The sequence below is a fragment of the Solenopsis invicta genome, chromosome 9 (genome assembly GCF_016802725.1).
Source record: "Solenopsis invicta isolate M01_SB chromosome 9, UNIL_Sinv_3.0, whole genome shotgun sequence".
NCBI lineage: Eukaryota > Metazoa > Arthropoda > Insecta > Hymenoptera > Formicidae > Solenopsis > Solenopsis invicta.
The window spans coordinates 4,958,187-4,980,860 of record NC_052672.1 but is presented as its reverse complement, the minus strand read 5'-3'; the positions used below and the strand labels follow the sequence as shown (position 1 = coordinate 4,980,860).

Below are 22,674 nucleotides of genomic sequence, written 5' to 3'. Positions count from 1 at the left end.
ATCTTCATAATTTAATTTTTTATATTTTTCGTGGCTTGAAAAAAATTAGAATCAAAATCAAATTTTTTTCAAACAAGTGTCATTTATTTATTTATCAGACGAAATAAAAATTTTAATCTTGATAAACAACGCAGAGAAATGGATCTATTATTAACAAATCATTCATACTTTTTACTTTAAAAAATAGGTTAAAATCGAGCCACGATCGTATCAAGAAGGTACCTTTTTCACACTATATCTCAAGGATTAATAAAAAGCAATTTTGAAAAATATTTATCTCTTTTCCTAACATCTTGCTAAAAAATCAGTAAAGTAGAAAACTCTTTAAAAAAAATGACTCCAAGAAGAATTAAATACTTGTTTGCAGAGTTGCAGCCATTTCCATTTTAACCAACGCTTTTAATATCTATTAGAATACACACGCGTATTCCAGGTACAATATTTTTATTAGCGATTATTTTTATTAGTTTATTTTTCTTAGCGATCGCATCGCAGGCAACAACGCGACGCTTTGGAATCGATAACGCGCACCTGGAGAAAAAGAACCTGGAGCGCGAATCGTATTGCAGATGGAAGCGCCGAGACGGCTCTTATTTCACGAAGTGTACCGGGTCTCCCGTGTAAGATTGCCGATGTTAACCCGTCTCTCCGGCACAAATCATCGGTTTTTAGCCGTGAGTCGCAAACTTCAAGACATTTCCGACTCGCCGTACCGCGAAAGAGCGAGCCGATCGATCACAAACGGATCTTCATCCATATTTATCTTCCGTGAGCTCACTAAAAGCTCCTCCGACAGGACGATAGTATCTTCCATTAATAATACATCGAGACAATAAATCCTAGAATCCTAAAGGATCGCCGGTGTTAGTCTATTCCTCAGACGAGAAAATCTCGCTCCATTGTGCATTTTCCCGAGTGGACCGATAGTAGCTGACCATATCGTTGTGTTGGTTCATCGTCGCATATTTATTCATCATTTCCGAAACATTCAGCTATCATATAAATCCCAATTAAAAGAACGTGGGCGTGCGATACATATTTGTTAGTATAATTTAAAGTGACGTGTGTTTTTTTAAAAGCGCAAACGAATTAATTATGAAATATCGATGCACAGGTATAAATCAGGAATTTTCACGTCGCAGTCAGCTGTTAAATATTGCAGTATCATATTTTCGTTCATATCGGTTGCTCTTCGTTGCACACCTGTTGCTTATTATATACATCGCAGCTTTAATTTTTCAGAACTTTGCTATTTTAATTCCTCTTAATATAGAAATTCATTTTTAAAATGTTTAAATTAATATACGACTTAATTTTCATTATGGTCTGGGGAATTTAATACGCGCATTATCGATGATCCCGTTTGAATTAACGATTCAGCGGCTATCATAAGAGCTCCTGGCAAACTATCGGCGTACGTAAAAGCAATCTGGAACGATTAGGCATTGCTCGCGTTTGTTGTTAGAGAATCGATGGGCGATACCAAAATAAACCGTGTCTGACTGCTGGCTGTCCCTGAACGTTACTCAGGCATGATATCTGAACAATGGGACAGACATCTCCATTGACGTGACTTCCTGTTGTGACTTACGAAGCCCGCTGCTCTTTAATCCACGGTAGCTGATTTCGCTCCACTTCTGGCGGCTTGAGAGTAATCCCTTTAACCGCAGCCCACGGGTTAAGGCAACAGTCGGTGTTTAAAGTACGAGTTTGTAAAAGCCAACAGTTAATTATTATTTCTACAACTGATGATTGAAATAAAGAATGCGTTAACCCATTTTATAAATGTGTTAAGGGGTTATCCGGATTCTAGCGAATTGAAGAATAGCTTATTTTTTTATTCGCTAGGATCTTACAATCCCTTAATATTTATTAGTTTTACTCAATTTTAAATAGATTATGTACATATAAGTTGTGTTTATAGTTTATAGTTAATTTGTTTTATTTGTCATTATTTTTTGTTATAATGCTAAAATTAAAAAGTAAAAGTAATAACAAAAATCTGATTTTTGTATACATATTTTAAGTACACAAAATGATTTCTGCAAAATGTTAGTGTAATTTTGAGCTTTGTTTTGTAAATAAATACATTTTATTTATTTCCAGAAGTAATCTTAGCGTTGCAATAATATTTTACATAAATTATCCTAAATAAAGTATTCATATATAAAAGAATTCCAATTTTTATCATTAATTCTTGATACGTTTGCATTAGAGTACATTTCTACTTTTTATCAAAATAACTTTTAATCCAAGTAGAAAAACGCAAATTTTGTGTCGCACCTTTAAATTTCATAATTTTTTATTTTAAAAATAGGTGTAACACATTCTTAAAATTGGACTAGTAGTTAACTAACCAAATGAAAAGAGTCCGCATAGCGATCCTATCGCAAAAATAATTTACGATAATCCATACTTTATTATGATAAAACGAAATCGTACAATATTAACTGATTATTATAATTTAGATAGTTTTTGCAACCTCATTACGTAACGAGCCTTAATTAAATTTTAACGATTCCGTAAAACTCGAAGGAAAAGATCTGCGTTAAGCGTTTAATAATAACTGCAGTTTATTGGTCCTCTACGTTTCACGTATTATAATGTCGGCAATTAAATTTTCTTTTGATAAGGAACTACCGCCGAAAGGACGCAATTACGTTAAATTTGCCGTAATTACACCGTTAAATGGGAAATGCCTGCTCCGCGTTGCTCCGGTTATTAAATGGCGTTACACCACCGCGTTTGTTCTGTTGACGAAGTATAGAAAGTGAAGGAATAGGCCGCGTATGTTAAAGGAAAGTATATGGATTCGCATCATTACGTGCTCCATAAATGTCGCATTCGAAAGCACGTTACTATCAATTCCGTCCGCGCGTGCTGTAAAATTTCGCGATCTCCCCGCGACGACGTCTCTCCGGCGCGCTTAAATTTTCGCGAGTCTTCTTCCTTACGCATCTCCGCGATGGCCGCGCGGATATTATTGCCTTTGCTACTGTTTAAAATACGCCAGGGAGCGTGCGCATACGCACGTCGTGTTGTAATTTCACCGGCCACTTTCTTTCCGCGATCCATGTACATCACACGTAATAATTACAGCCGCGATATGATGCCGGTAACAAGCTGCGTATTACGATTGCGAGGAACAATGAAAAATAATGCGTGCCCGCGCCGGGGAGAAAGTCGGCGAATTAATATTTATTATACTTCGCGGTCGCGGGCAATATAATCGATATAATCACAGTTCGAATCGGCGGATTCCATTGTTAATTGAGAAATTAAAAATTAGTTTTTATAATCAACTTTCGAGAATGTATGCCATGTGATAACGAATATCATTTTGATATCGACAAGTAACAACCGAAATGAGAATGAAATATTGAAAATACATGAAGAAAGTTTGTTATTTTAAATAATAACCAGCGAGATGACGCAGAGAAGCGAAGAAGAATGTCATTTTTCGTTAAGGCAGGTTTTTTTGTGTCTGATAACATTTTTCTGCAAATTTACAGTTCAAACTGCGCGCGGATTGTTCTTTACTAAACTGAAGCCGAAGCACGTAATTAATATCGCAAATTAAATCGATCAGCAATTCAATAATACTGCGATGCCGACGAGAATTTTTTAATTATAAAGAATTCGATATTATTTTAATATCGGTTTTAGAGCATATGGCTAATTATCTTCAATTTAAAAAAACGTTACACTTCTGAACCATCTGTTATCCGTAATCGGATTGTTTTTCTCCTTCCCTTAGTCCGTCTTGTCGCCTACCAATTGTTTTCAAAATAGAAAGTAGGACGAAACGCGTATAAAACGACACAAATAGTACACGTGTCATCGCTTGACGTTTTAGCTTCTTCATCAAATTGCTGTTCTCTGTACAAATTGCGGCTTTCGACGTCGCGACTATTAAAATCTAATTAAAGAACAAGATAATTTTGTTGTCCGTGCAATTAAGATATCGAGGAATATCGCTAACACGCTGAACGTTTGTACGGACTACATCGCCACGTCCACCAGGTATTTTCTTTCTCCTCGCGATGCCCACTGCGGTGCCCCTACTCCGATCGCCTACGGTGTCCCACGGCGAGCCAGTCTCTCCCGCGCCTTTCTTCGTGCGGCTGCGATCCGCGTGTCAGTTCGAAGGCAACCGCGGACAATAACTGACAACCGGCCCGGTCAGTCCGGCCGATCGGAGTCCGTGGCGCATCCGCGACCAGACACGGCCGAGAGGCGGCAGAAATGTGATGATCGCGCGCGCGTGTCAGTGATCTGGTGAAAAGTATTCGGCCGTAAGTATCCGGAGGACGCGGTCAATGGCCTCCGGATATCAGTGATCGATTATTGTGCGGGCGTGAAGGGCAATACGATCGGTAATTGCCTGTGATTGTTTGTCAAATATTTGCGCGACTTAGATATACGCGAGGAGGAGGAGGAGCGGCGGAGATCGATGCTCGATCAGAGCAACCTTATCGGTCGTCGAGTCCAATGGACTACAAAATTTATCTCGAGACTGTGATTAAAAGAAGTAATGGTTCAATTACTGCTTATGCAGCGCGTTTAGTGGATCGTTGCGTTGAGAAATGCATGGCCCCTTTCAAACTGGAAAGCAGGAACTTGAAAGACGAGAAAAATATTTTCGTCTCGCGACGCGCATCGATAGGAATTTATTAAACGGTTGACAACCGCAATAGTCAACCGCCGCAACATAAATTCGTTACTCAACGGTGCTGAAATAATCGCGAAATGCGGGGGAAATGCATTCTCGTCGTGCGCCGACGGGACGCGACGGCTCTCGATCGCGATCGAATCCCGGAACGGCGAGCGCCCGGCTGGTATCGGGCGAAAACGCAATATAGGAGAGGAAGCGTTGAAAAACGAGAATGAATATCCGGTTGATAAACGCGTATCACACAACGGCGGCGCGCGATACGGGAGTGTGCGTGTGCTTGAGCGAACGCCGTATGCGTATGCGCTGTCTCTGTCGCAAATCTATAGCATGTGCTATCGGGACGTGCATACATTTGTTCGTACGACTCTGCGTTCGATTATCCTACGGCCGAACGATAACCCGCGGACGATTCGCGTCAATTTATTTGCCGTCTGCTGATGCGCCGTTGATTCATTCGCGTAACGCTCGAATTCATTTTGATCGAGCGCCTGAAGTTATTAATTCGTAATAAACCGGTGATGATAATTTCCCCGACTGAATACTCTTGCTTTTACGAATTAAAAATTCCATTTGCTATTTTTTAAAAATTCCCCTTGCAAATCTTAATAAGAGTAAGTCAATACTGGGATAGACTTCCTAAAGTGACTTCCCTTGCTTCTCGGAGAGTAAATATTGCACTGTTAATAATTATAAAAACACGATTCACTTAGATAACTAAAAAAATGAAAAATCCATAGCTTATAAATTCTATTTTCTATATAAAATCTGCTAAAAATAAATTTTTGAAAAATGAGAATGAAATCAACACGATATTTTTTTGTAAATTGCATAGTTTAAATAATAGTGAGCATATTATTTGCAATATTAGATCATTTTACGTGTTTGTAGCTTCTTGTTCCGTTTATATTTCTTTCTTTCATATTTTCCTCGTTGTGCAATTTGGAACATAAACGCGCTCTGCGATGTAAAGCGGTACATCTCTCCGTGAGAACAGACAATAACTACGGAATCTTGAAAACTACAATGTTGACAAATGTTTTATGAATTTTTTCACATTTTCTTCGCTATCGTCAGACGCAACAGATTCACATGTGCATTAATCATATTAATTCTAGTCTTTTCATTTATAAACTTTATTGTTTAATACATAAAAATATTTTTTATGATTTAATATTTATTTTATAGTTAACTTTTTTGTTACGTGTCTGAATTTTGTCTACTGTACCAATTGTTTAATTCTCGGATATTTTTTTTTTATGTTGCGAAAGTATTAATTATTACAAAATGCGAGCATTATAAAACCGCTAAACTATATCTGATAGAAGACACTTTCTAGCTTGTATTCATGTTTTTAAAATTTTATTTCAAGAAATATCATCCGAAAACAAAGTGTCGTGCCAGTATTGGTGACTTTCCTCTACCTATTTAGAGATTATACCTCTAAAGCGGTCCATAGACGATTAATATTATTACGCACTATTATTAATCATCTGTATCGAATTTGTTTTGAACTTGTTAGAGGAAAGTTTTACGATATTATTGACCATCTAAGAATTACTTAAGCAATTTCGAAATTTGACGTGAAGCAATACCTAGACGATCTATAATATTATACAACAATATTGTATAATAATTCTTTAAACAATACAAAACAAACTTATTATAACATCCAGATGATAAATAGTATTGCGCAGTAATATTGAGTGTCTAGAGGCCGCTTTCGAGATTTCCCGTTGATTTTGAAAAAGTATGTTTGTAAAAGGAAGCTAGCAAGTTTTACACGGAAATAACTGAACGTTGCCGCGTCATACGTCGCATGATAATTAATCCAAGGAAACGGTTCATTTGTGTCTTGTATGATTAAACGTGGCACGGTCCCGTGTGGTCGAGTGGACATTTATTCGAATGCATCGTGAACATTTATTTTCCGTTATCATTCCGGCTAATATATCTTATGGCGACTCCTACGAGGCCGACGATCGTTTGTTTCCCGCCCATACGGACATTCGCGCGAGAGATTTGCGACTGGCAAATTGCCGCTCTGCTACATGTGCGAAATAATGTGCGGCACAGTAATTAATAAATAAAATAAAGAAATGACGAAGTCCAAAGGAGACGAGGGCAATTCCGGGAGCGTAGCGTGTGTCCTCGGTTTTTCTTTTATTCTCGATTTTTAGTTCTCGTACGAAAAAAAAAAAAAAAAAATCTTTCGAAGCGCGCGTGTGCGATTTATCCGTCAACCAGGACGTTCGTGCGGCTAAGTAAGGTAGTGTGTTTTCGGGCACGGTAGGTTAATTCTCTCTGCGGCGATGGCTGAGCTATGTAGAGCATAAAACGGCCGATTCGCCTCGTCCGTGTCGAGGGCTAAGGAGAAAGAGAGAGGGCTGCTCGAAATAATTATCCCTTCTCGGGAGGTGGGCACGGTGTTCTCTCCGCGATTCCGTTGTCGGGGATAATCCGCCCGCAGATGTCGGCGGATACCTAGGAGTGAACTACCGGCGATCTTCATGAAAGTTACCTGAATTCTGTAGTATTTTGCGCCTAATGTCCCCCCCCTCCGGTGCTTCTGTAAAATTCATTCGCCATTCGTTACAAGTAATTGCTCGCTCCGTTTTAAACGTAGAAAATGTTTAAATGTAGAGAAGAGTTCCTCTACTAAATGCCGTTTGAGGGTTTTTTTTTTCCCTCCTCCCCGAGTTTCTATTCAAATGAAAGTTTCTCGCGTTTTATTAAATTTCTCATTTTTCGCGAAATTTTCACATTTTCTTTATAATGCTTTACCGCTGGCGCATTCTTGTCCATGAGAGGAGAACTCGCCGGCGCGGCGCGCTTTGTCGCGTCGTAAAAACGTGAGAAGTGCATAGTAGTGGCGGACACAGCGCGACTACGGTCGCAGCTGTCGCGCGTTGCAATTCGCTCGCGAGAGTTCTCGCACAAAGGAAGCGAATCTTGAGGGTCGGTCCGTGGAAATGAGTGAAAGTAGCCATTACTCAACTGCACGCTCGCCTTGCGACGGAAAAGCGTTTTCTTGCCGCCAATTAGCCGGAAAACATTTAGCGGCGTCCTCGTCTCGCTTTTGTTCCGTTTAATTACCGATAATGGCGCATTTTGCTCAATCGCATCTCCGTCGCGACACGTAGTCGAAACATTGAACCCTTCGACGCGAACCGTTATTGCTTTCAACCTGCGGACACATCGCGAATAAATAATTATAATGGTTCTTCGCGAAAATGCCGCGAATACGGGACTGCGAAGGGATTGTTTTCGTACGTAAATTTCTGCAAGAAATTAAACTGTCTCGCGGTGTTGTCGTCTACTCGCGAGCGTTCCTTGCCAACGAAACGCTTAATCGATTCGCGCTCGCTATCTCCTCGGGAATTAGAGAAACAGGTTTCCACCCGACCGATCCGCCTTACTAATTAAATCACGTGTAACTCGCAACCGAAAAATTTTTTCCTAATTACGCGACGCGGGCGAGGTAAATTTCCGCCTTGTCTCGTAATCTGTCCCGCCGAAACGAGTTAGGGCGCCGGAAAATAAAAGTCAAGCGGTAAGACTCGCGTGCGATCGGTCGCATGTCCCGCCGGTCGTTGCCACTCCGGCTGTTTTTGCGTAACGCCTTTCTCGCATTTAAAATCGACCGGCCACCTGTCACCTGTTAATTGCGATTAATTTGCGTGAGACACCGCGTACGCGTCGCACATCGTTAATACACATCCTGCGTGTATTACGCGTGTACCATTTCATTTTTACACGTTCGTTGTGCCACTTTACGTAGTTTACTCGTGTGCCGTTGAACGGTCACATCTAACTTCTACACGCGGATTTCACTGAAAATACAATTTCGTAATGCGTATACTTGCTGCTTTCTTGTACCCTGCGCGCGTGCAATTAAAAAAAAGGAAAAAAGACATTAAAGTAAATGTCTCAGTGACACGTCTTTATACTATATTATACGTCCGGACACTTCCACGAAAATTTATTATTTGTATTTTTAATATAGTTTTTTATTAAAGTTTTATTTTTATCTGTTTTTTATTTTTCTTTAAAATATGTGTAAGGTTATATAATCTTAAAGTTTTTTCGAGCAACGTTATGCATTTGTTAAACTAATATTTTTTTATATTTATTTTATAAACAATGGATACGTTGAGAACAAATATTTATGACATTTACATAAATTTAGAACATTTAAAGACAAGCGTTTTAGATTGCCTGGATATTGTTCGTTCAGGTGCTTTTAAATTAAACAAATTTTTTTCTTATTTTTGTAAATATAATGTTGTTAAGAATGTTTTATATCTTATATTTGAAATATATATATAACTGGATTATTTTGTCTCGTGAATCCTTACAAAAATTCAACAATCTCGGATCTGCATCGTTACATATCCGGTTACGGAGAGATTTACTTTAGGTGTCGCGCTTGTATTTCGCGATTTCGTCCGCGGAATCGCATGAAAAAGGACGGCCGCGACGACGACGACGACGACGGCGGCGGTACGGCGTTTTCATCGGGAACGAGGAGAAACGAGTTTCGTCGAGGCGATCGCGTTATCGCGTATCCGTCGCACGGGACGGTCGATTATCTGCGCTGGCTCGCTCACTTTCACTGGCCCCCGACCGGAAAGAGAAAAGCGATCGAAGAATACGCGGCCGAGGTGTTATATAAATTAGACGTCTCGCGAATTTTTCCGGCGCGCCGGTGCGTATCGGAATATCGATTCCGCGATAGGGTTGCAATTTAGATTGCGGAGAAGCCACAACTTGCCGTAAGCGAAACTATACTTAGGTGCTCGCGAAGCGAGTGTTTTTATCTATTCCAATCTGATGCTTCGGTCTTGGAGGCTAAGGAAAATAACGTGATTATCTGGGAACTACTTGTTTTATTGATAAGAGGTTGGCCTGTTATTTACTTTTAACACAGATTCTATCCTGGTTGAAATAAAATTATAGAACGCTTGGAAAGTCATCAACAGAGGATTGTAGGGAAGACTGTAGCTAGGGACATTTTTTGAATTTTGATTTGTAGAATTTTTTAAATTATTTTAATTTTAATTTTAATTGTTGTTTCTAAATAATTAATAGTTATATAACTTTAAAGATGTTTAGCTTTTTAAAATTAATGGTTCAATCGTTTTGAACAATTTCCGTTCTTATTTCCATTTGTAAACTGCTTTCAAATACAAAAGGTGATTGTATCTGGAAACAAAGTTGTACTTGGAAATATATAAAACGCAAATTTGTATGAAAGAACAACTTTAATTCTATTTGAGAATCGACCATAATCAAACTATAACTATTAATAATAAAGTTAATTTTAAACAAATATTGCGATAAATAAATGAAGAAATTCAACTGTTTAAGAATGCGCTGCAATACAAAGTCAATTTTATAAAGTACAAAATTAAATATAAAACAAATCTTTTAATATTTTTCAATCTAACATTTAAAATAAAAATTTTTAAATTTAAAATTTGTCTTTTTGTGAATAATCAAGAAACAAATCTTTGGCCAAATGCATTTCTTTTTATTTCATGGTTTTTTTTCTCATGTTCTTTCTTTATTATCTTTTATTTTTTTTCTACAATTTTTAATTTTTCTGGTACATTATTGAGTGTACTGGAGCTTTTTTATATTCTTTTTTTCGAGGTTCAGCTTTCAGAAGTAGCACAATTTCAAAAGATAATTTATGTTATTTGAATAGGTTAACAAGCAGATATAGTCGAAAATAGATATACACTTAGAATTAAATTTGAGATTGTGTGAAATATAATAATTCAAGTAGCGTCTCAAGAAAGTGGGTCTTATAAAAATATTACACCGAGTCCATCGTCCTGAAGATGTTAAAAATGTCTCTAGATACCAACTTTAAGGTATAACAAAAATATTGAACAAAAATAAAAATGCAATATTTTAAATATACTAAATAATGGTTAAAATTCACATAACAGTCTCCCCTACTACCATTCTTTTAACGCATAGAAAAAAGTAGTATAAAACATTAGTAGCAAATTAAAATTAATATATTCTCTTTGACAATTTTGATTCATGTGCATAAGCAAGAAATTATATTTTTGCTCACACATGAAACAATTTTGCTTGTACCTAATTCAATTTTCTTTATTAAAGAATTTGATAATCTAAAATTTTAACAAAACATTTATATTTTTAATTAAGCATTATATTTGACAGTCGTAAAACATAACATATTTTGATAATATTAATGCAATAGTATTACAATATTCTAATTGTTGTTTTGAAGATACATTTCCCAGGTGTTAACATTATTTCATCCATTATCCATTATATACAATACAAGTGTCAGCATTTTTATTGTTTTAAATTCACGGCGCCGTCGCGTGATTCCTTTGCATCGTTCTTGATACCCAGATTTCAGTATGTAAGAATTCGCTTAATTTATACGCAATGCCAGGTCGCGTGCCGAGCCACCTTTCTAAAGCAGCGGTAAAAGCGGACATCTTGCCATGACATCTCTACTACAGACGGCTACTCGACTACTCCCACGCGAATTAAATGTACCGGGATTCCCGGCCTGTCGTTCATCGATCCTCGAGATTATGTATCCGGCCCTGGTAGTAGCAGATCTGCAGAAGCTCTCGATACCGCGGGCGATATCTACTTGCGTAACTTTTACATCGGTACCCTGGCATAACGGTATCCAGTCGCGCCTGGCTCGTAAGAGTGCTACACAGCTATGATTAGAATTAACGTTTCTTCTTCGTGCTCGCTCGGTCGGTTTTCAGTAACACCTGCCGTTGTACGCACGGCGGAGCTGGAACTCTTATTCGCGAGTCGCAAACGGAAAATCTCCGCTTTCCCTATGACCGCGAGAACGCCGCGGAAATAACTTTGACGAGCGAACAATTTCGTTCGCTTGCATTCTGTTTAGATTGCCGTGCGTGATACGGATAGAATTTGGAAAGCCTCGGTTCGCTGAAACTTCACAGTTGCGATAAATACCCTTTGATAAAGTTGCAATTATCTCGTCACAGATTGAAGGATCTCGAGAAAACGACGAATAAATCATCGAAATCAGCGTGAAGAACGATCGTGTTTTTTTTTTCTTTTTGCGGTAATAGACAATAAAATGCAGCGGAGCGTATCCTTTCGTCTCTTCGCGGAGAAGTATATTCCTCGAAGCTGCTGAAGAGTGTTACGTTCTTACGCATATCATCTCGAATGTAATTACTGTAATTATTATTTTCGCGTTGCAAAGCGTCATTACTCGCGATGCCGCGAGCGCTAAAAGTTCGTTACATTTCCTGGTACTTCCACGCCCGACTTTTCTCCGCGTCTCTCTCGAACTAGATTTCCAGCGTGGAAAAACGCGCATGCAAAGTCGGCAATGTCCTAAACGGGCGAGATAATATTACACTTGCGCGTGTGCCCGCGTATTAAATCGCAAAAGAAATATCGGTCACTGACTTTCGCTCCGTTCAACGCACGAAACTGGAATACGCTCGCTCGCTCTTATGTGTTTGTACTTCGTCTAACTGTAATCTGCATTTCCTGCTTCGTCCGTTTCTGAAATGTGATACTATTAAATTAAAAATGTATGTGTGACATCTCAAAGTATTAAAAATAATTTCAAACAGACTGAAATTTTATATACGCTCTATTATTATTGTTTGAATGTTTGTGTAAAATTTAAGCATTTTAATTATTTATTTAAAAATTATTTGATTTTGTGTTTCTTCCGATTTTTTATTTGATAAGAATTAGATCAAATTTTTTATATATATATTACTAAAACTAATAATTTAATATAATATAATTTAATAATAATTTAATAACCAAATAAAAAACTAAGTATTCGCCAAAACTTGAATAATTCATTTGGATTTACTTATTTGTGTACAAAAAGTTATTTACTTAAAATTGAAGCAAGATATGGTCATTTACGTACCTCTGTTAAGTTAGCATTTCATCACAGAAAATTAGAATAAAACATACCGAAATTAAGTGTTAATTTTTGTGCCAATTTACTATTCCATTCCTAATTTTTGTTCAAAGTAAAGCAGTTTGACACCGGAACCGATACTTTTTCTATTTCAGAGGACATTTTACTATTGTTCGTACACTGTATGTACACACTATTTCATATCTTCTAATGTATAACAGATAATTTAATTCTGTTTATTGCTCCTTAAGACACTTAATACTTATTGTCTAAATCTCGTGGAGTACTTGTATTTTTTTTTATTTCTATTCGTATTTTGGATTAAATGTGCTAACTTGTCATGAATCTAGCCTCCCCACTTTTAAATGCGGATTCCTGCTAATCGACTTGAGCATTAAAATCAGGAATGCGGCATCAACTTAGCATCTAATTAGTACTTGATTTGGACACATATCTTATTTCGATTTTCTGTAGTAAATTCCTTGAAAATATTCGTGTATTCGCGATTAAAATTTTTTTTGTTATTGAACAGGAAAAAAGAAAGAATAAACCTGTGAAAAATCTGCAGTTTGAAAATTTCGATAATTTTGAACTATCATTACATATAAAAAAAAAATCTTTAAATTTTATTCTTATAAAATTTGCTTGAAGTTCCTTGAACAACTTTGCGTTTAATCCGCCGTGAATTAGAGGAAGAAAAATAGTATTGCACTTCTGTTAATGTGAAGCGATTTAGAATCATTAAATATTAATTATAATAAAGTTAATAAGAAATTTATTAGAGAAAGTGACGTCACGCTTTTATACACACTTCAAAAACTACTTCGCGCTGTCTACATTGCGTCAATCTTCTCATAGTATTTGGTGCAGCGAGACGATGCACCAGTGCATAGCGTCTTTTTTCACGGATGCGATCCCTTTTCCGGCACCGGCGACGTATACGCGCCATAAGAAGATGGTGCAGTTGATCCTACGGCATACGGCGGTCCTAATAAAGCACGCTTTCGTATCCGCCTACGCGTCACGATTAACAATTAACGACGACGGCGTAACGAATGCCAAGCGGGACAACTCGCCTCCTCTCGGCGCGGCGCGGCGTGCCGTCGCGCTTAGGAAAGTGCGTCGCGCTGTTCGTCGTCGTTCGCGCACGTGCAGGTAGCCGAGAGTCCCAATTATTCCGGAATAACGGACAACCTAGGCACGTATGTGTGTGTATGATCGCGCGAGACGTACACAGGACGGACGAGACACGTGTGTGTGTGTGTGTGTGTGTGTGTGTGTGTGTGTGCGCGCGCGCGCGCGCGTGTGTGTGTGTGTGTGTGTGTGCGTGTGTGTGCGTGTGCATTTCGAAAAATCGTTGCGCCTCCGATGCTCGGTTATCGTCTAACGGTGACTGACCCTCTGGACGTGCATATAATGCACGCGTTAGTATCGCTACACCGAGCGTTTAAGACCTGTAATCTACCTTTTCTATACGCACTTTACGTTTTCGATCTATGGTTTTTCTTCTTCTTAACTCTTTGTGGCATAGTGATCCTTCTTTATTCAAAGCTTTAGGATTTTTCATCAAATTCTAAGAAATTTGACATTTATTTGGCCACCATATTGGATCCGCCATCTTGAATTTTCAAAATTTCCAAAGTTGGATTTGAATCGAACTCGGCAACCCCAAAAATTCCGAGTATCAAATTTCGTTAAAATTGGTAGAAAAATGGAATGACACCCGATCGCCCATATCTCCAACTGGCTAATTTAATAAAAAAATGTCTAATTGGCTGTCCCAAGAGGAAAAATGCGTTGTGAATGGCTGTGGTCAATTGCAACGTAGTCGAAAGAGGCACTTCCGAAAAATGTATACCGTAAAGGTTCGGAACCCAGCAAACGAAAATAAATTCAAATGAATTAAAAATTCAATTGATTTTAATTTATCCAAATTTGCGTTTTAAAGTATTTTGGATTCAAATGAACGCAAATGGATTGAAGTACGAAATGCGCTATTCGTCATTTTAAATTCGGACGGATTCATAATATTTTTTTTAATCGATAAATCTGAAGTACAAATTCAAAAATGTCGAAATGAACTCATTTCGACATTCTATCCATTTTCAATTCATTTTCATTCGCTGCGAGGGAAAAGTAAAGTGCGCACGGTTCTATCGCGGAGATTCATCGACGAAGGATGATTTGACAAATTCCGAACACTTCCTGTACATACGACACAATTAATCACGTCAACGTAATTAGTACGCGAAACTTCTCAGTTTGATTCATCATGAGTTGGCTGTTTTTATTACAGACTCGCCTATGTGATCTACTCGTGCAATTGCGAGTACAAAAGAATCTTAGCATCAGCGTATAAAAGTGCGATAATTCCGGAGGGAATATCCATCAGCGTTTGATCTGGGAGAAATAATGGCGCGACGCGAATGGTCCAATTATGCCCGCTTCCCCGCGCGACGTAATGCATCCTTCCTTTGTAACATGGCGCATGTATATTCCCACGTTTTCACTGGCCGCGCAGCGAGGACAATGGCCGGGTTTCACGACGGTGACCGAAAACGAGAGTCTAGTTGAAAATGAGCAAAGTGGAAACAATGCACTATCGTATTTCAAGCGATTCATTCTTTGCCAAAATGCAGAGCGTTTGCGTTTTGTTTCAAACCGGCGCGGGGTTTTTGTCAACGGCGCGTCGTACACCCAGCGAGTTTCATTCTGTCTATGGGGAAATTTTCCAAACTAAACAGTCGCTACCTTTCTACATACTCGCAGTTCATGATTAATGTAACGACTAGAGCTTATTCGTCGTTACGTTAATCATGAACTGTAAGTATGTAGAAAGATAGCGACTTCTCAGTTTGGAAAATTTCCCCACTGGGTGTACAGTGACATCTACCTACAAATTCGTGCTGCGCGCGAGATTACAATTCAGTTCCAGTTCACTTCGATTAGAAACAGGGCACATTCCAAAACTTTATACACGTAAAATTTTATTGTGTTGATAAATAGTTAATAGACGTGAAAATTTTTTTTAAAAGAAAAAATTTATCAAGAATATTCTAACAAAGAAACATCGCGAGACGTTTTTTGGAAAAGTTTTTTTGCAAATTAATGGGCGCATTTTAATTGGTATAAAAACAAAAAAAAAGTATTTTAAACGAAAAAAGTTTATAAGAAAATTATTGTTATGATGCCGAAAATGATGTTGAATAGGTCGTTTTTTACCGTTTGACATCGTTGCTTGTACAGCTTAATAACTCCGTGCGTTTTAAAACAAGTCACGTTGACACGAAAATTTAATTTTTTAAATTCAAAAAGAAACAACTGCACAATAATTCAAGATTAGAAAAAATTTTTAATTGCAAATTGAAAAGCGTGTATGCATCGAATATTGCATTATCAACTGTCCAATTAACGATAACAAATGTTAAAAAACGACCTATTTAACATAATTTTTGACACCATTAATGGTTTTCTCGTAAACGTCTTTTGTTTAAAGAATATAGTTTATTTGTTTAAATAAAATCCGTTATTTAATTTTTAATTAAAAACTTTTTTTTTTCCAAAGCTTAAGAAAATCTCGCAACTTTTCTTGTGAACCTTTAATCGTTATATTTGTGGCATCAGCTTAAACTTTTTAGACTCCCGGAGTTCGACAGCCGCGAACAATCGCAGCATTAAATTATAAATTTAATTATAAAATGGACATGCGTGTATGCATCGAACGCGAAATGCATTTATGTAAGATTTGTTGTGAAACTCCTGGTTGCTGCAGATATGTGTTACGCGTGTCATAAGCGTGATTAAAAAAGCGTGAAAAAGAGTGAATGAACGGCGCAGAGCGAATTTCTAGACATTCCCGCGGTTATAAAGCGGAAAGGCCATGCCGTGGTCGCTCCCGCTTCCGCTTGTTCGAGAGTATCTGCGCCGGCCGCAAAGTTAATCACCGTCCAACTCGGCGATTTAATGCCGTACAAGCGGCAACGGGTATCGATAGTGCAGCGAACCTGATCTTCTAGGGTGATGCCGCGCGCGGACTTTCCGGCGGAAGCCGCCACCCTGAAAATTATTCGACCGCGTCGAATCGCGCTTCTATGATTGTGATTGCGAGGAACGAGTCACAATAGCCGTCTGTTTTTTTCTCCTAGCGATTGACATATCGACCAAAATGATTTATTTAGAGTTTTAGAGTTAGGTTGCCGATATCGCACTGGCTCCTAAATCACACCACCTCGCGTATAAATTCAACCACAGTACTTGTACACTCTTTGTGAAATTATTTGGAAACTACACAACATTATCATCATCCTTCATTGAACTCAACGTGTTAAGAACAATGGAAATTTTGTTATTAATATTTAGAGAAAAATCGTAACTTTGCTGCTATTTTTCAACACATTTCGTAGCTTGATTGCAAAAAAGGTAAAATAAATAATATAAATTTTGATAATTTGTAATGATTACGATATTATTAAATTGAGATTGACAAGATCGAAATAACTTTGTGTTCTTATTTGTAAATTAAGTAAATAAAGTTTTTACACAATGCTTTAGTCTTTTAAATCGCACTATGTCTTGTGCCTATTTCCCCCAACGCAGATTAACTTTGATCTCAGTTTAACTTACTCTTTATCTTTCTTTAGTTCTAAGAATTGGAAAAAGATAAAGAGTACGTTAAACTAACATCAAAATTGATCTACATTGGTAGAAATGGGCATTAGTCTTCTAAATCGCACTATTGCTTATCGTGGTTATATATATAATTAAATATAATAATCATATAGAGCATACATTGTAACAATATTGTCGTAATGTAGCAATGTTATTGCACTATTATTGAAAAGTTATCGAAATGATGTCATTGACGGAAACTATATTTAGTTTACCGTATTTCTCTCTAATGTTAATAAAATTATGCTTACCTAACGCATTTTTACTTGAGAAGAAAGAATCTAACAGAAAAAGTGTCGTTTTATCCCAGGAAGAGTAATATTAACCTGTGATACGATTTAGGAGACCAGTTGCCTAAATCGCACTATTTGAAGGCTTCTTAAAAATCGTCATTTAAAAATTTATGATAATACGTAAAATTCGGGAGAAAATAAATATGAAGGAGAAACTTTGCACTTTATTGTGACGTAAGAAAATTAAAAATATTCCTTATAATTTCTTAGTTATAAACTCTTATGTCAAAAGTGATGCGATTTCGGCAATCTTACCAACTCCCTTCGTCGATGCTGATCTTTGACACAATCTTTGTCTCTCTCTCCTCTCTTCTTTCTCTTCTTTTTTTTCCATGATACGTAGGCTTGCGAAGCGATCGCCAGTATGAATATGAATAATGATTTTTGAGCCAAAGAAAGAAAATACAAGATTTAAAGATACGACTACAGATTCAGGGTATAACATTCCTTTCCAGGGGGTTTCGACGGACTCGTTCGTTTTATTGTGCTTTCTTTGGCTTGCCTTTTCTACGAGAAATAAAGATGTCAAAGCTAACCGGCGTAATTTATTCTTGTGACCGAGAATTCTCTTTCGTCGCCAAAATCGATATTCCAGCCACGTGCCATCGCAAAGTCGAAATTTAATCCGATCGTGCCTGCATCTAGTCAGCCTTAACTTCCTTCCCCACTTCTCCAGATTGACCTAGATTATTGCGATTTGGTGTTTTCTATTTTTACGAAGCCAAACGTTTCACGTTTGGCACTGAACTTGTAACACTTTTTCGCAACGTTGCGCCGGTTAATCCGATTCCGACATCTCTCTGAGCTTCGTATAATCCAGGCCGAGTTATGTTGACGTTAGTTGGATGCAGTTTTGTAATTTACGACATGATTTTGTGCTGAATTTTTTTCAGCTGCCGCGTTTTTATTTTTATTTTTTATTTTTTTTTTTTACAATCAAGCGAAACATTCTTGCACCGCCAGAAATAAAAATCGAGGAAGACGGTACATTTCTTGTTCCGTTAACATCGACCGTGTTGCTCGAACTCTCGAAAACGTCCGTGAAATCGATTTCGTTCACGGAGAGGCTCTCTCGAGCGGTCCGTGCTCCGAAGCTTCACTCGCGGAAAAAGCCGCAGAACGACGAGGACGATTGCTCGATTTTCTCCTCCTCCTCCTCTCTCTCTCTCTCTCTCTCTCTCTCTCTCTCTCTCTCGCATTCGATGCCCTTTTTGCACCGCTACATTTTTGTCGAATTCTCCTTGGAACTTTTTGCTGATACAGCCGCGTCCCTTACCGGCACTTTGTTTCTGCCCCGGTAACTTAACGCTATATAACGAAGGACGACAGAATAGCGATGGAAAACGCAAAAAGAAAGGATAGCGCTTAACGGAATTGCAGTTTCGCCTGCGAGCAGCCCCCAATTACAATATAAGCGATTTTATTATTGTACACGCGTCTATAGATATGCGCCAACGTTTCAATATCTTCTCGGAAAAGGATTCATGCAATTTAGATGTCATTCCAAATGCTGATCCACTAAACGCGCGCGTACTTTCGTAAAATTTTAATTTTTCCCGGATTAGAAATAAATTTTCGTATCATTCTGAATCCTGAATTATAAAAATCTTTCTATAATTACAGATAAATAAAGTGACATTTTTAATAAAGAAAAGCATCGAAAGACACATTTTTTTTCACGAAAGCGTCCGAGAATTGACTCTCTTCAGAAAGTTGAAAATATTCAGTGACGAAAGGCAAATGTGCGTGCACTTCGATGACGAGAGGTACGCGCGCTATGTCAAGGACCATCGCGATTGGACGTGTAGCGCGTTGACGTAGCATCCTTTCTCAAGCAATCGGCATCGGTGTCATCTGGCATCAGCAAGAGGCGCACTGCGAATCAAGGACGGGGATCGCCCAACGGCGTGCGAAAGATGCGAAACGGCGGACAAACGGCGCAGCAAACGGCGGTAATGACGCCGCCGCATCTGAACGGCTCGGCGCAGTTCATATCGGGCAGCTATGTGACGACGGGATATCTGCCGCGTCAGTCCTGGACCCAATTCCAGGCTGCGCCGCAGCATCCGACCAGGAGCGGCGGCGGCGGCGGCAGACCTCTGTCGCTGCCGCCACCCCCGCCGCCCTCCCGACGGGACGGCGGCCAGAGATCTTGCAACGGAGGTGCGGCCAACGCTAAGAACACATCCCTGCCGCATCCCAGATCGGTGACCCACAGGAGTACCGCTCCCTCGGTGAGTTCAAAATTCCCGAAGGCTTTCCAAGGAGACGTCCTTCGGTTTCCTTCTACTCTTGAGCGGGCAACGAAGTTTGTCGATGGCCTGGAAAATTCTCTTAAAAAGAAGGATGATGATTCACAATGAATAAATTGTTCGATGAACAGAAGTGAGCGGGTGTGGTAGTGTTGATAGATAAGAGATATAGAGAGACGGCGTATGTACGTCTGAAACAGGTCACCTGTTTTTTTCTCTCTTTTCCTTTTACGAGTGTGAACTACGTTGTATAAGCTGCATTTTAGCGCCGCGCGAGGAACGATGGGAACTATTCCGCTTCGGATCGTTATCTCTCCGCTACCGGTTGGTAGTTACGTGGTACTTTATCGAACGCATAAAAGGAGGAAGAACGCCGCGAAATCGGGAACATTCCGGTAGCGAGACGTAGTAGTAATATACGAACGTCAGCTCGAAGTTTGTAGGAGTAGAGAGTTTTCTCTGTTGGAACCGGCCCAGAAAGCCGCTGTTATTCAGGGAATACTTTCTCGCCACACAATTCTGAAATCGCGCTCGAAAGGGCGGAAAAAGGATAGCGAGTATATCGATCTGCATTTACGAGCTTACGCTACTGAGTGAGTGAATCGAGGAATAATGCTCGGAAGTACATCGTATTTACGCCCCCGCTATTTTCAATTGTGCTTTTACTGTATGAATAATCCGGTTGAATCCAGTCTTGATGACACTATACGGTTTAATAAGTAAATTTTGAAAGTCAATTTGATGTATTAGCATCTGATTTTTAACTTATTCATCCTTACTTATTTCAGTCATTTGAAAAACACCACAGGTTAATTTGACGAAATTGAGACGTTCGAGTATTTAGAATTAGGGAAGATACACAATTTGCTTCAATAACCATATTAATGAAGCTTTCTTTTTCTAAATACTAGGTCTGTTATTCACATTGAATAACGCCGTAAACAATTGTCTGTGTTTTCTTTACATTATATTTGATAAAAATATATTCAATAATGAATCAGCATTCTGGAATTCAATGTAACGAATTTATTTATTTATTTTTTTTAACGAATGCTGCATTTCAACAATAAAATTAAATGTTTTTTTTAGGAGAGGCTGCTTGTTATTTTATAACATCCTTAAAAGGGTTTGTGTCATAACATTTCCTAACTAAAAAGACTCTTATTTTATTGTATGCACGAAAATACTCATTTTATTACACAAAACATGAAAAGTGACATAAGTCAAAATTTTCAATATTAGTTTTCCTGTTGGAAATAAGTTTTAGAAGTGATATGTTTCACTCACTTAATGTATGTAATAATGACATTTTTTCATATATTTTAAATATTATTTTTAGCATCGTAGTTGTAAAAGCTAGACAGTTTTTCAATTCTCCAATAGTGAGATTTTTTTACTTGTCGTTTTTCAGAATATGATTCAAATAAGGATGAATAAGCTAAAAATTAGATGCCAATATGACATTATATATCAAACTAGCTTTCAAAATTTACTGTTTTATTGTTAGTAACTTGACATTTATATTACTAAAAAAGAATCTTTAACATTGTGAAATCCAACAACTATTTTAACACGCATGTAATATTGCAGAATGTTCTACGATGTACGAATTATAACGGCGTTAAGTTTCAGTTTAAAAAATAATTATTCTGCTTCACAATCAATTATGTACGCGTTCAATTAATCCTTCGTAGTCATCTAGAGTCTACTGGACTAAGAAAAGATTTGAAGTTTTAATACATTTAAATTTATTTTTTCTATTGTTTATATGTCATTTCATAATTAAAATGATAATTCAAGCTAGAATAATTAAATGTCTTTAGTATAATAATTTTATTTCTGCACTAAAATATTCTTTTATACAATAATTTCACACTTTTTTTCTTGTACTTAACAAATACCTTTTTTGGAACGCAAATTGCACTATTTTTTTCTGAAAGAAAAAATGTCATATTTATAGAGTATAGCCATAAAATTTTATCAAAAAATTAAAAATTTTTAATTAAGATTTGTTGAGGAAAAAAATTATTTTTCAAAAATTTTTACTTTCACGATTTTTTATAATATGTTACAATCAAAATCTTTATAAAACTGCTTTATTTCTATACTCTGTCACGTTTAAAGCATGTTCAGTAATTTTTTTTACTTTAAAAAAAATGAAAACTGAATACAGCAACCGGTAAAACGCCAGAGAGATCATATGGAACTTTTAAAAAGTGTAACCAAGAAGAGTTAATCATTAGTCGAAAGGTGATTGTCGATTATATGTATCTTAATAGAGAACTTTATTTTGGATATTTTACCTAACACGCTGTCTTTAAAACAAAACATTAATATATTATTAACATAATATTATGTAATTTAATTCAAGATTTGTACAACGACTATAAATATGAATCGATGATCGACATAAATTTCAATTGCTTCCGACGTGATGGTTGCGCGAGTATCTTCTCCCCCGAGGTTCGAGAAAACAGAACTTCGTCCGATAGCAGCTAAAGCGCGCGCATTCCCTGTAATCTCTTCGGCGAATCGGAGAGCCTCTCAAGAACGTCCCTGTAGTACGATTTGGAGAATGGATTCCGGATCGCCGCGACGGCAGCTGCAACCTGCTGTTACGGATATCGCCACGGCTATAAGGGATGAATTGAGGAGCGATTTACCGAGTATATCTGCTTTGTACCGCGTCTGAAATTTATAGTCAATTGCGCAGCAGACACGAGGGCGAACATAGATTCACGAATACATCCTCGGCACAGATTTTCGATAGCGCAACCAAGGTTAAAAATTCAGTATCGAAAACATTCGAAGATCCAAATAGCCAGGCGTTTCGTAAAAATTACAGATTCCTGAGATTAGAAG

At 37.8% G+C, this 22,674-nt stretch overlaps 1 protein-coding gene across 4 annotated transcripts in view; it reads left to right on the top strand.

Moving 5' to 3' along the window:
* LOC105196172 (serine/threonine-protein kinase 26) overlaps nucleotides 1-22,674 on the top strand; it is a 151,693-nt gene that overhangs the window by 82,625 nt on the left and 46,394 nt on the right. The window contains exons 1-2 of one of the 4 annotated variants that reach the window (XM_011161953.3): nucleotides 1,981-4,531; nucleotides 19,184-19,794. The exons of the other annotated variants lie outside the window; for them this stretch is intronic. Coding sequence (XP_011160255.1) covers nucleotides 19,477-19,794 — 318 coding nt within the window. The 5' untranslated portion in view covers nucleotides 1,981-4,531; nucleotides 19,184-19,476. Of the gene's footprint in view, nucleotides 1-1,980; nucleotides 4,532-19,183; nucleotides 19,795-22,674 lie in introns of those variants that run through there. 4 annotated transcript variants of the gene reach the window in all.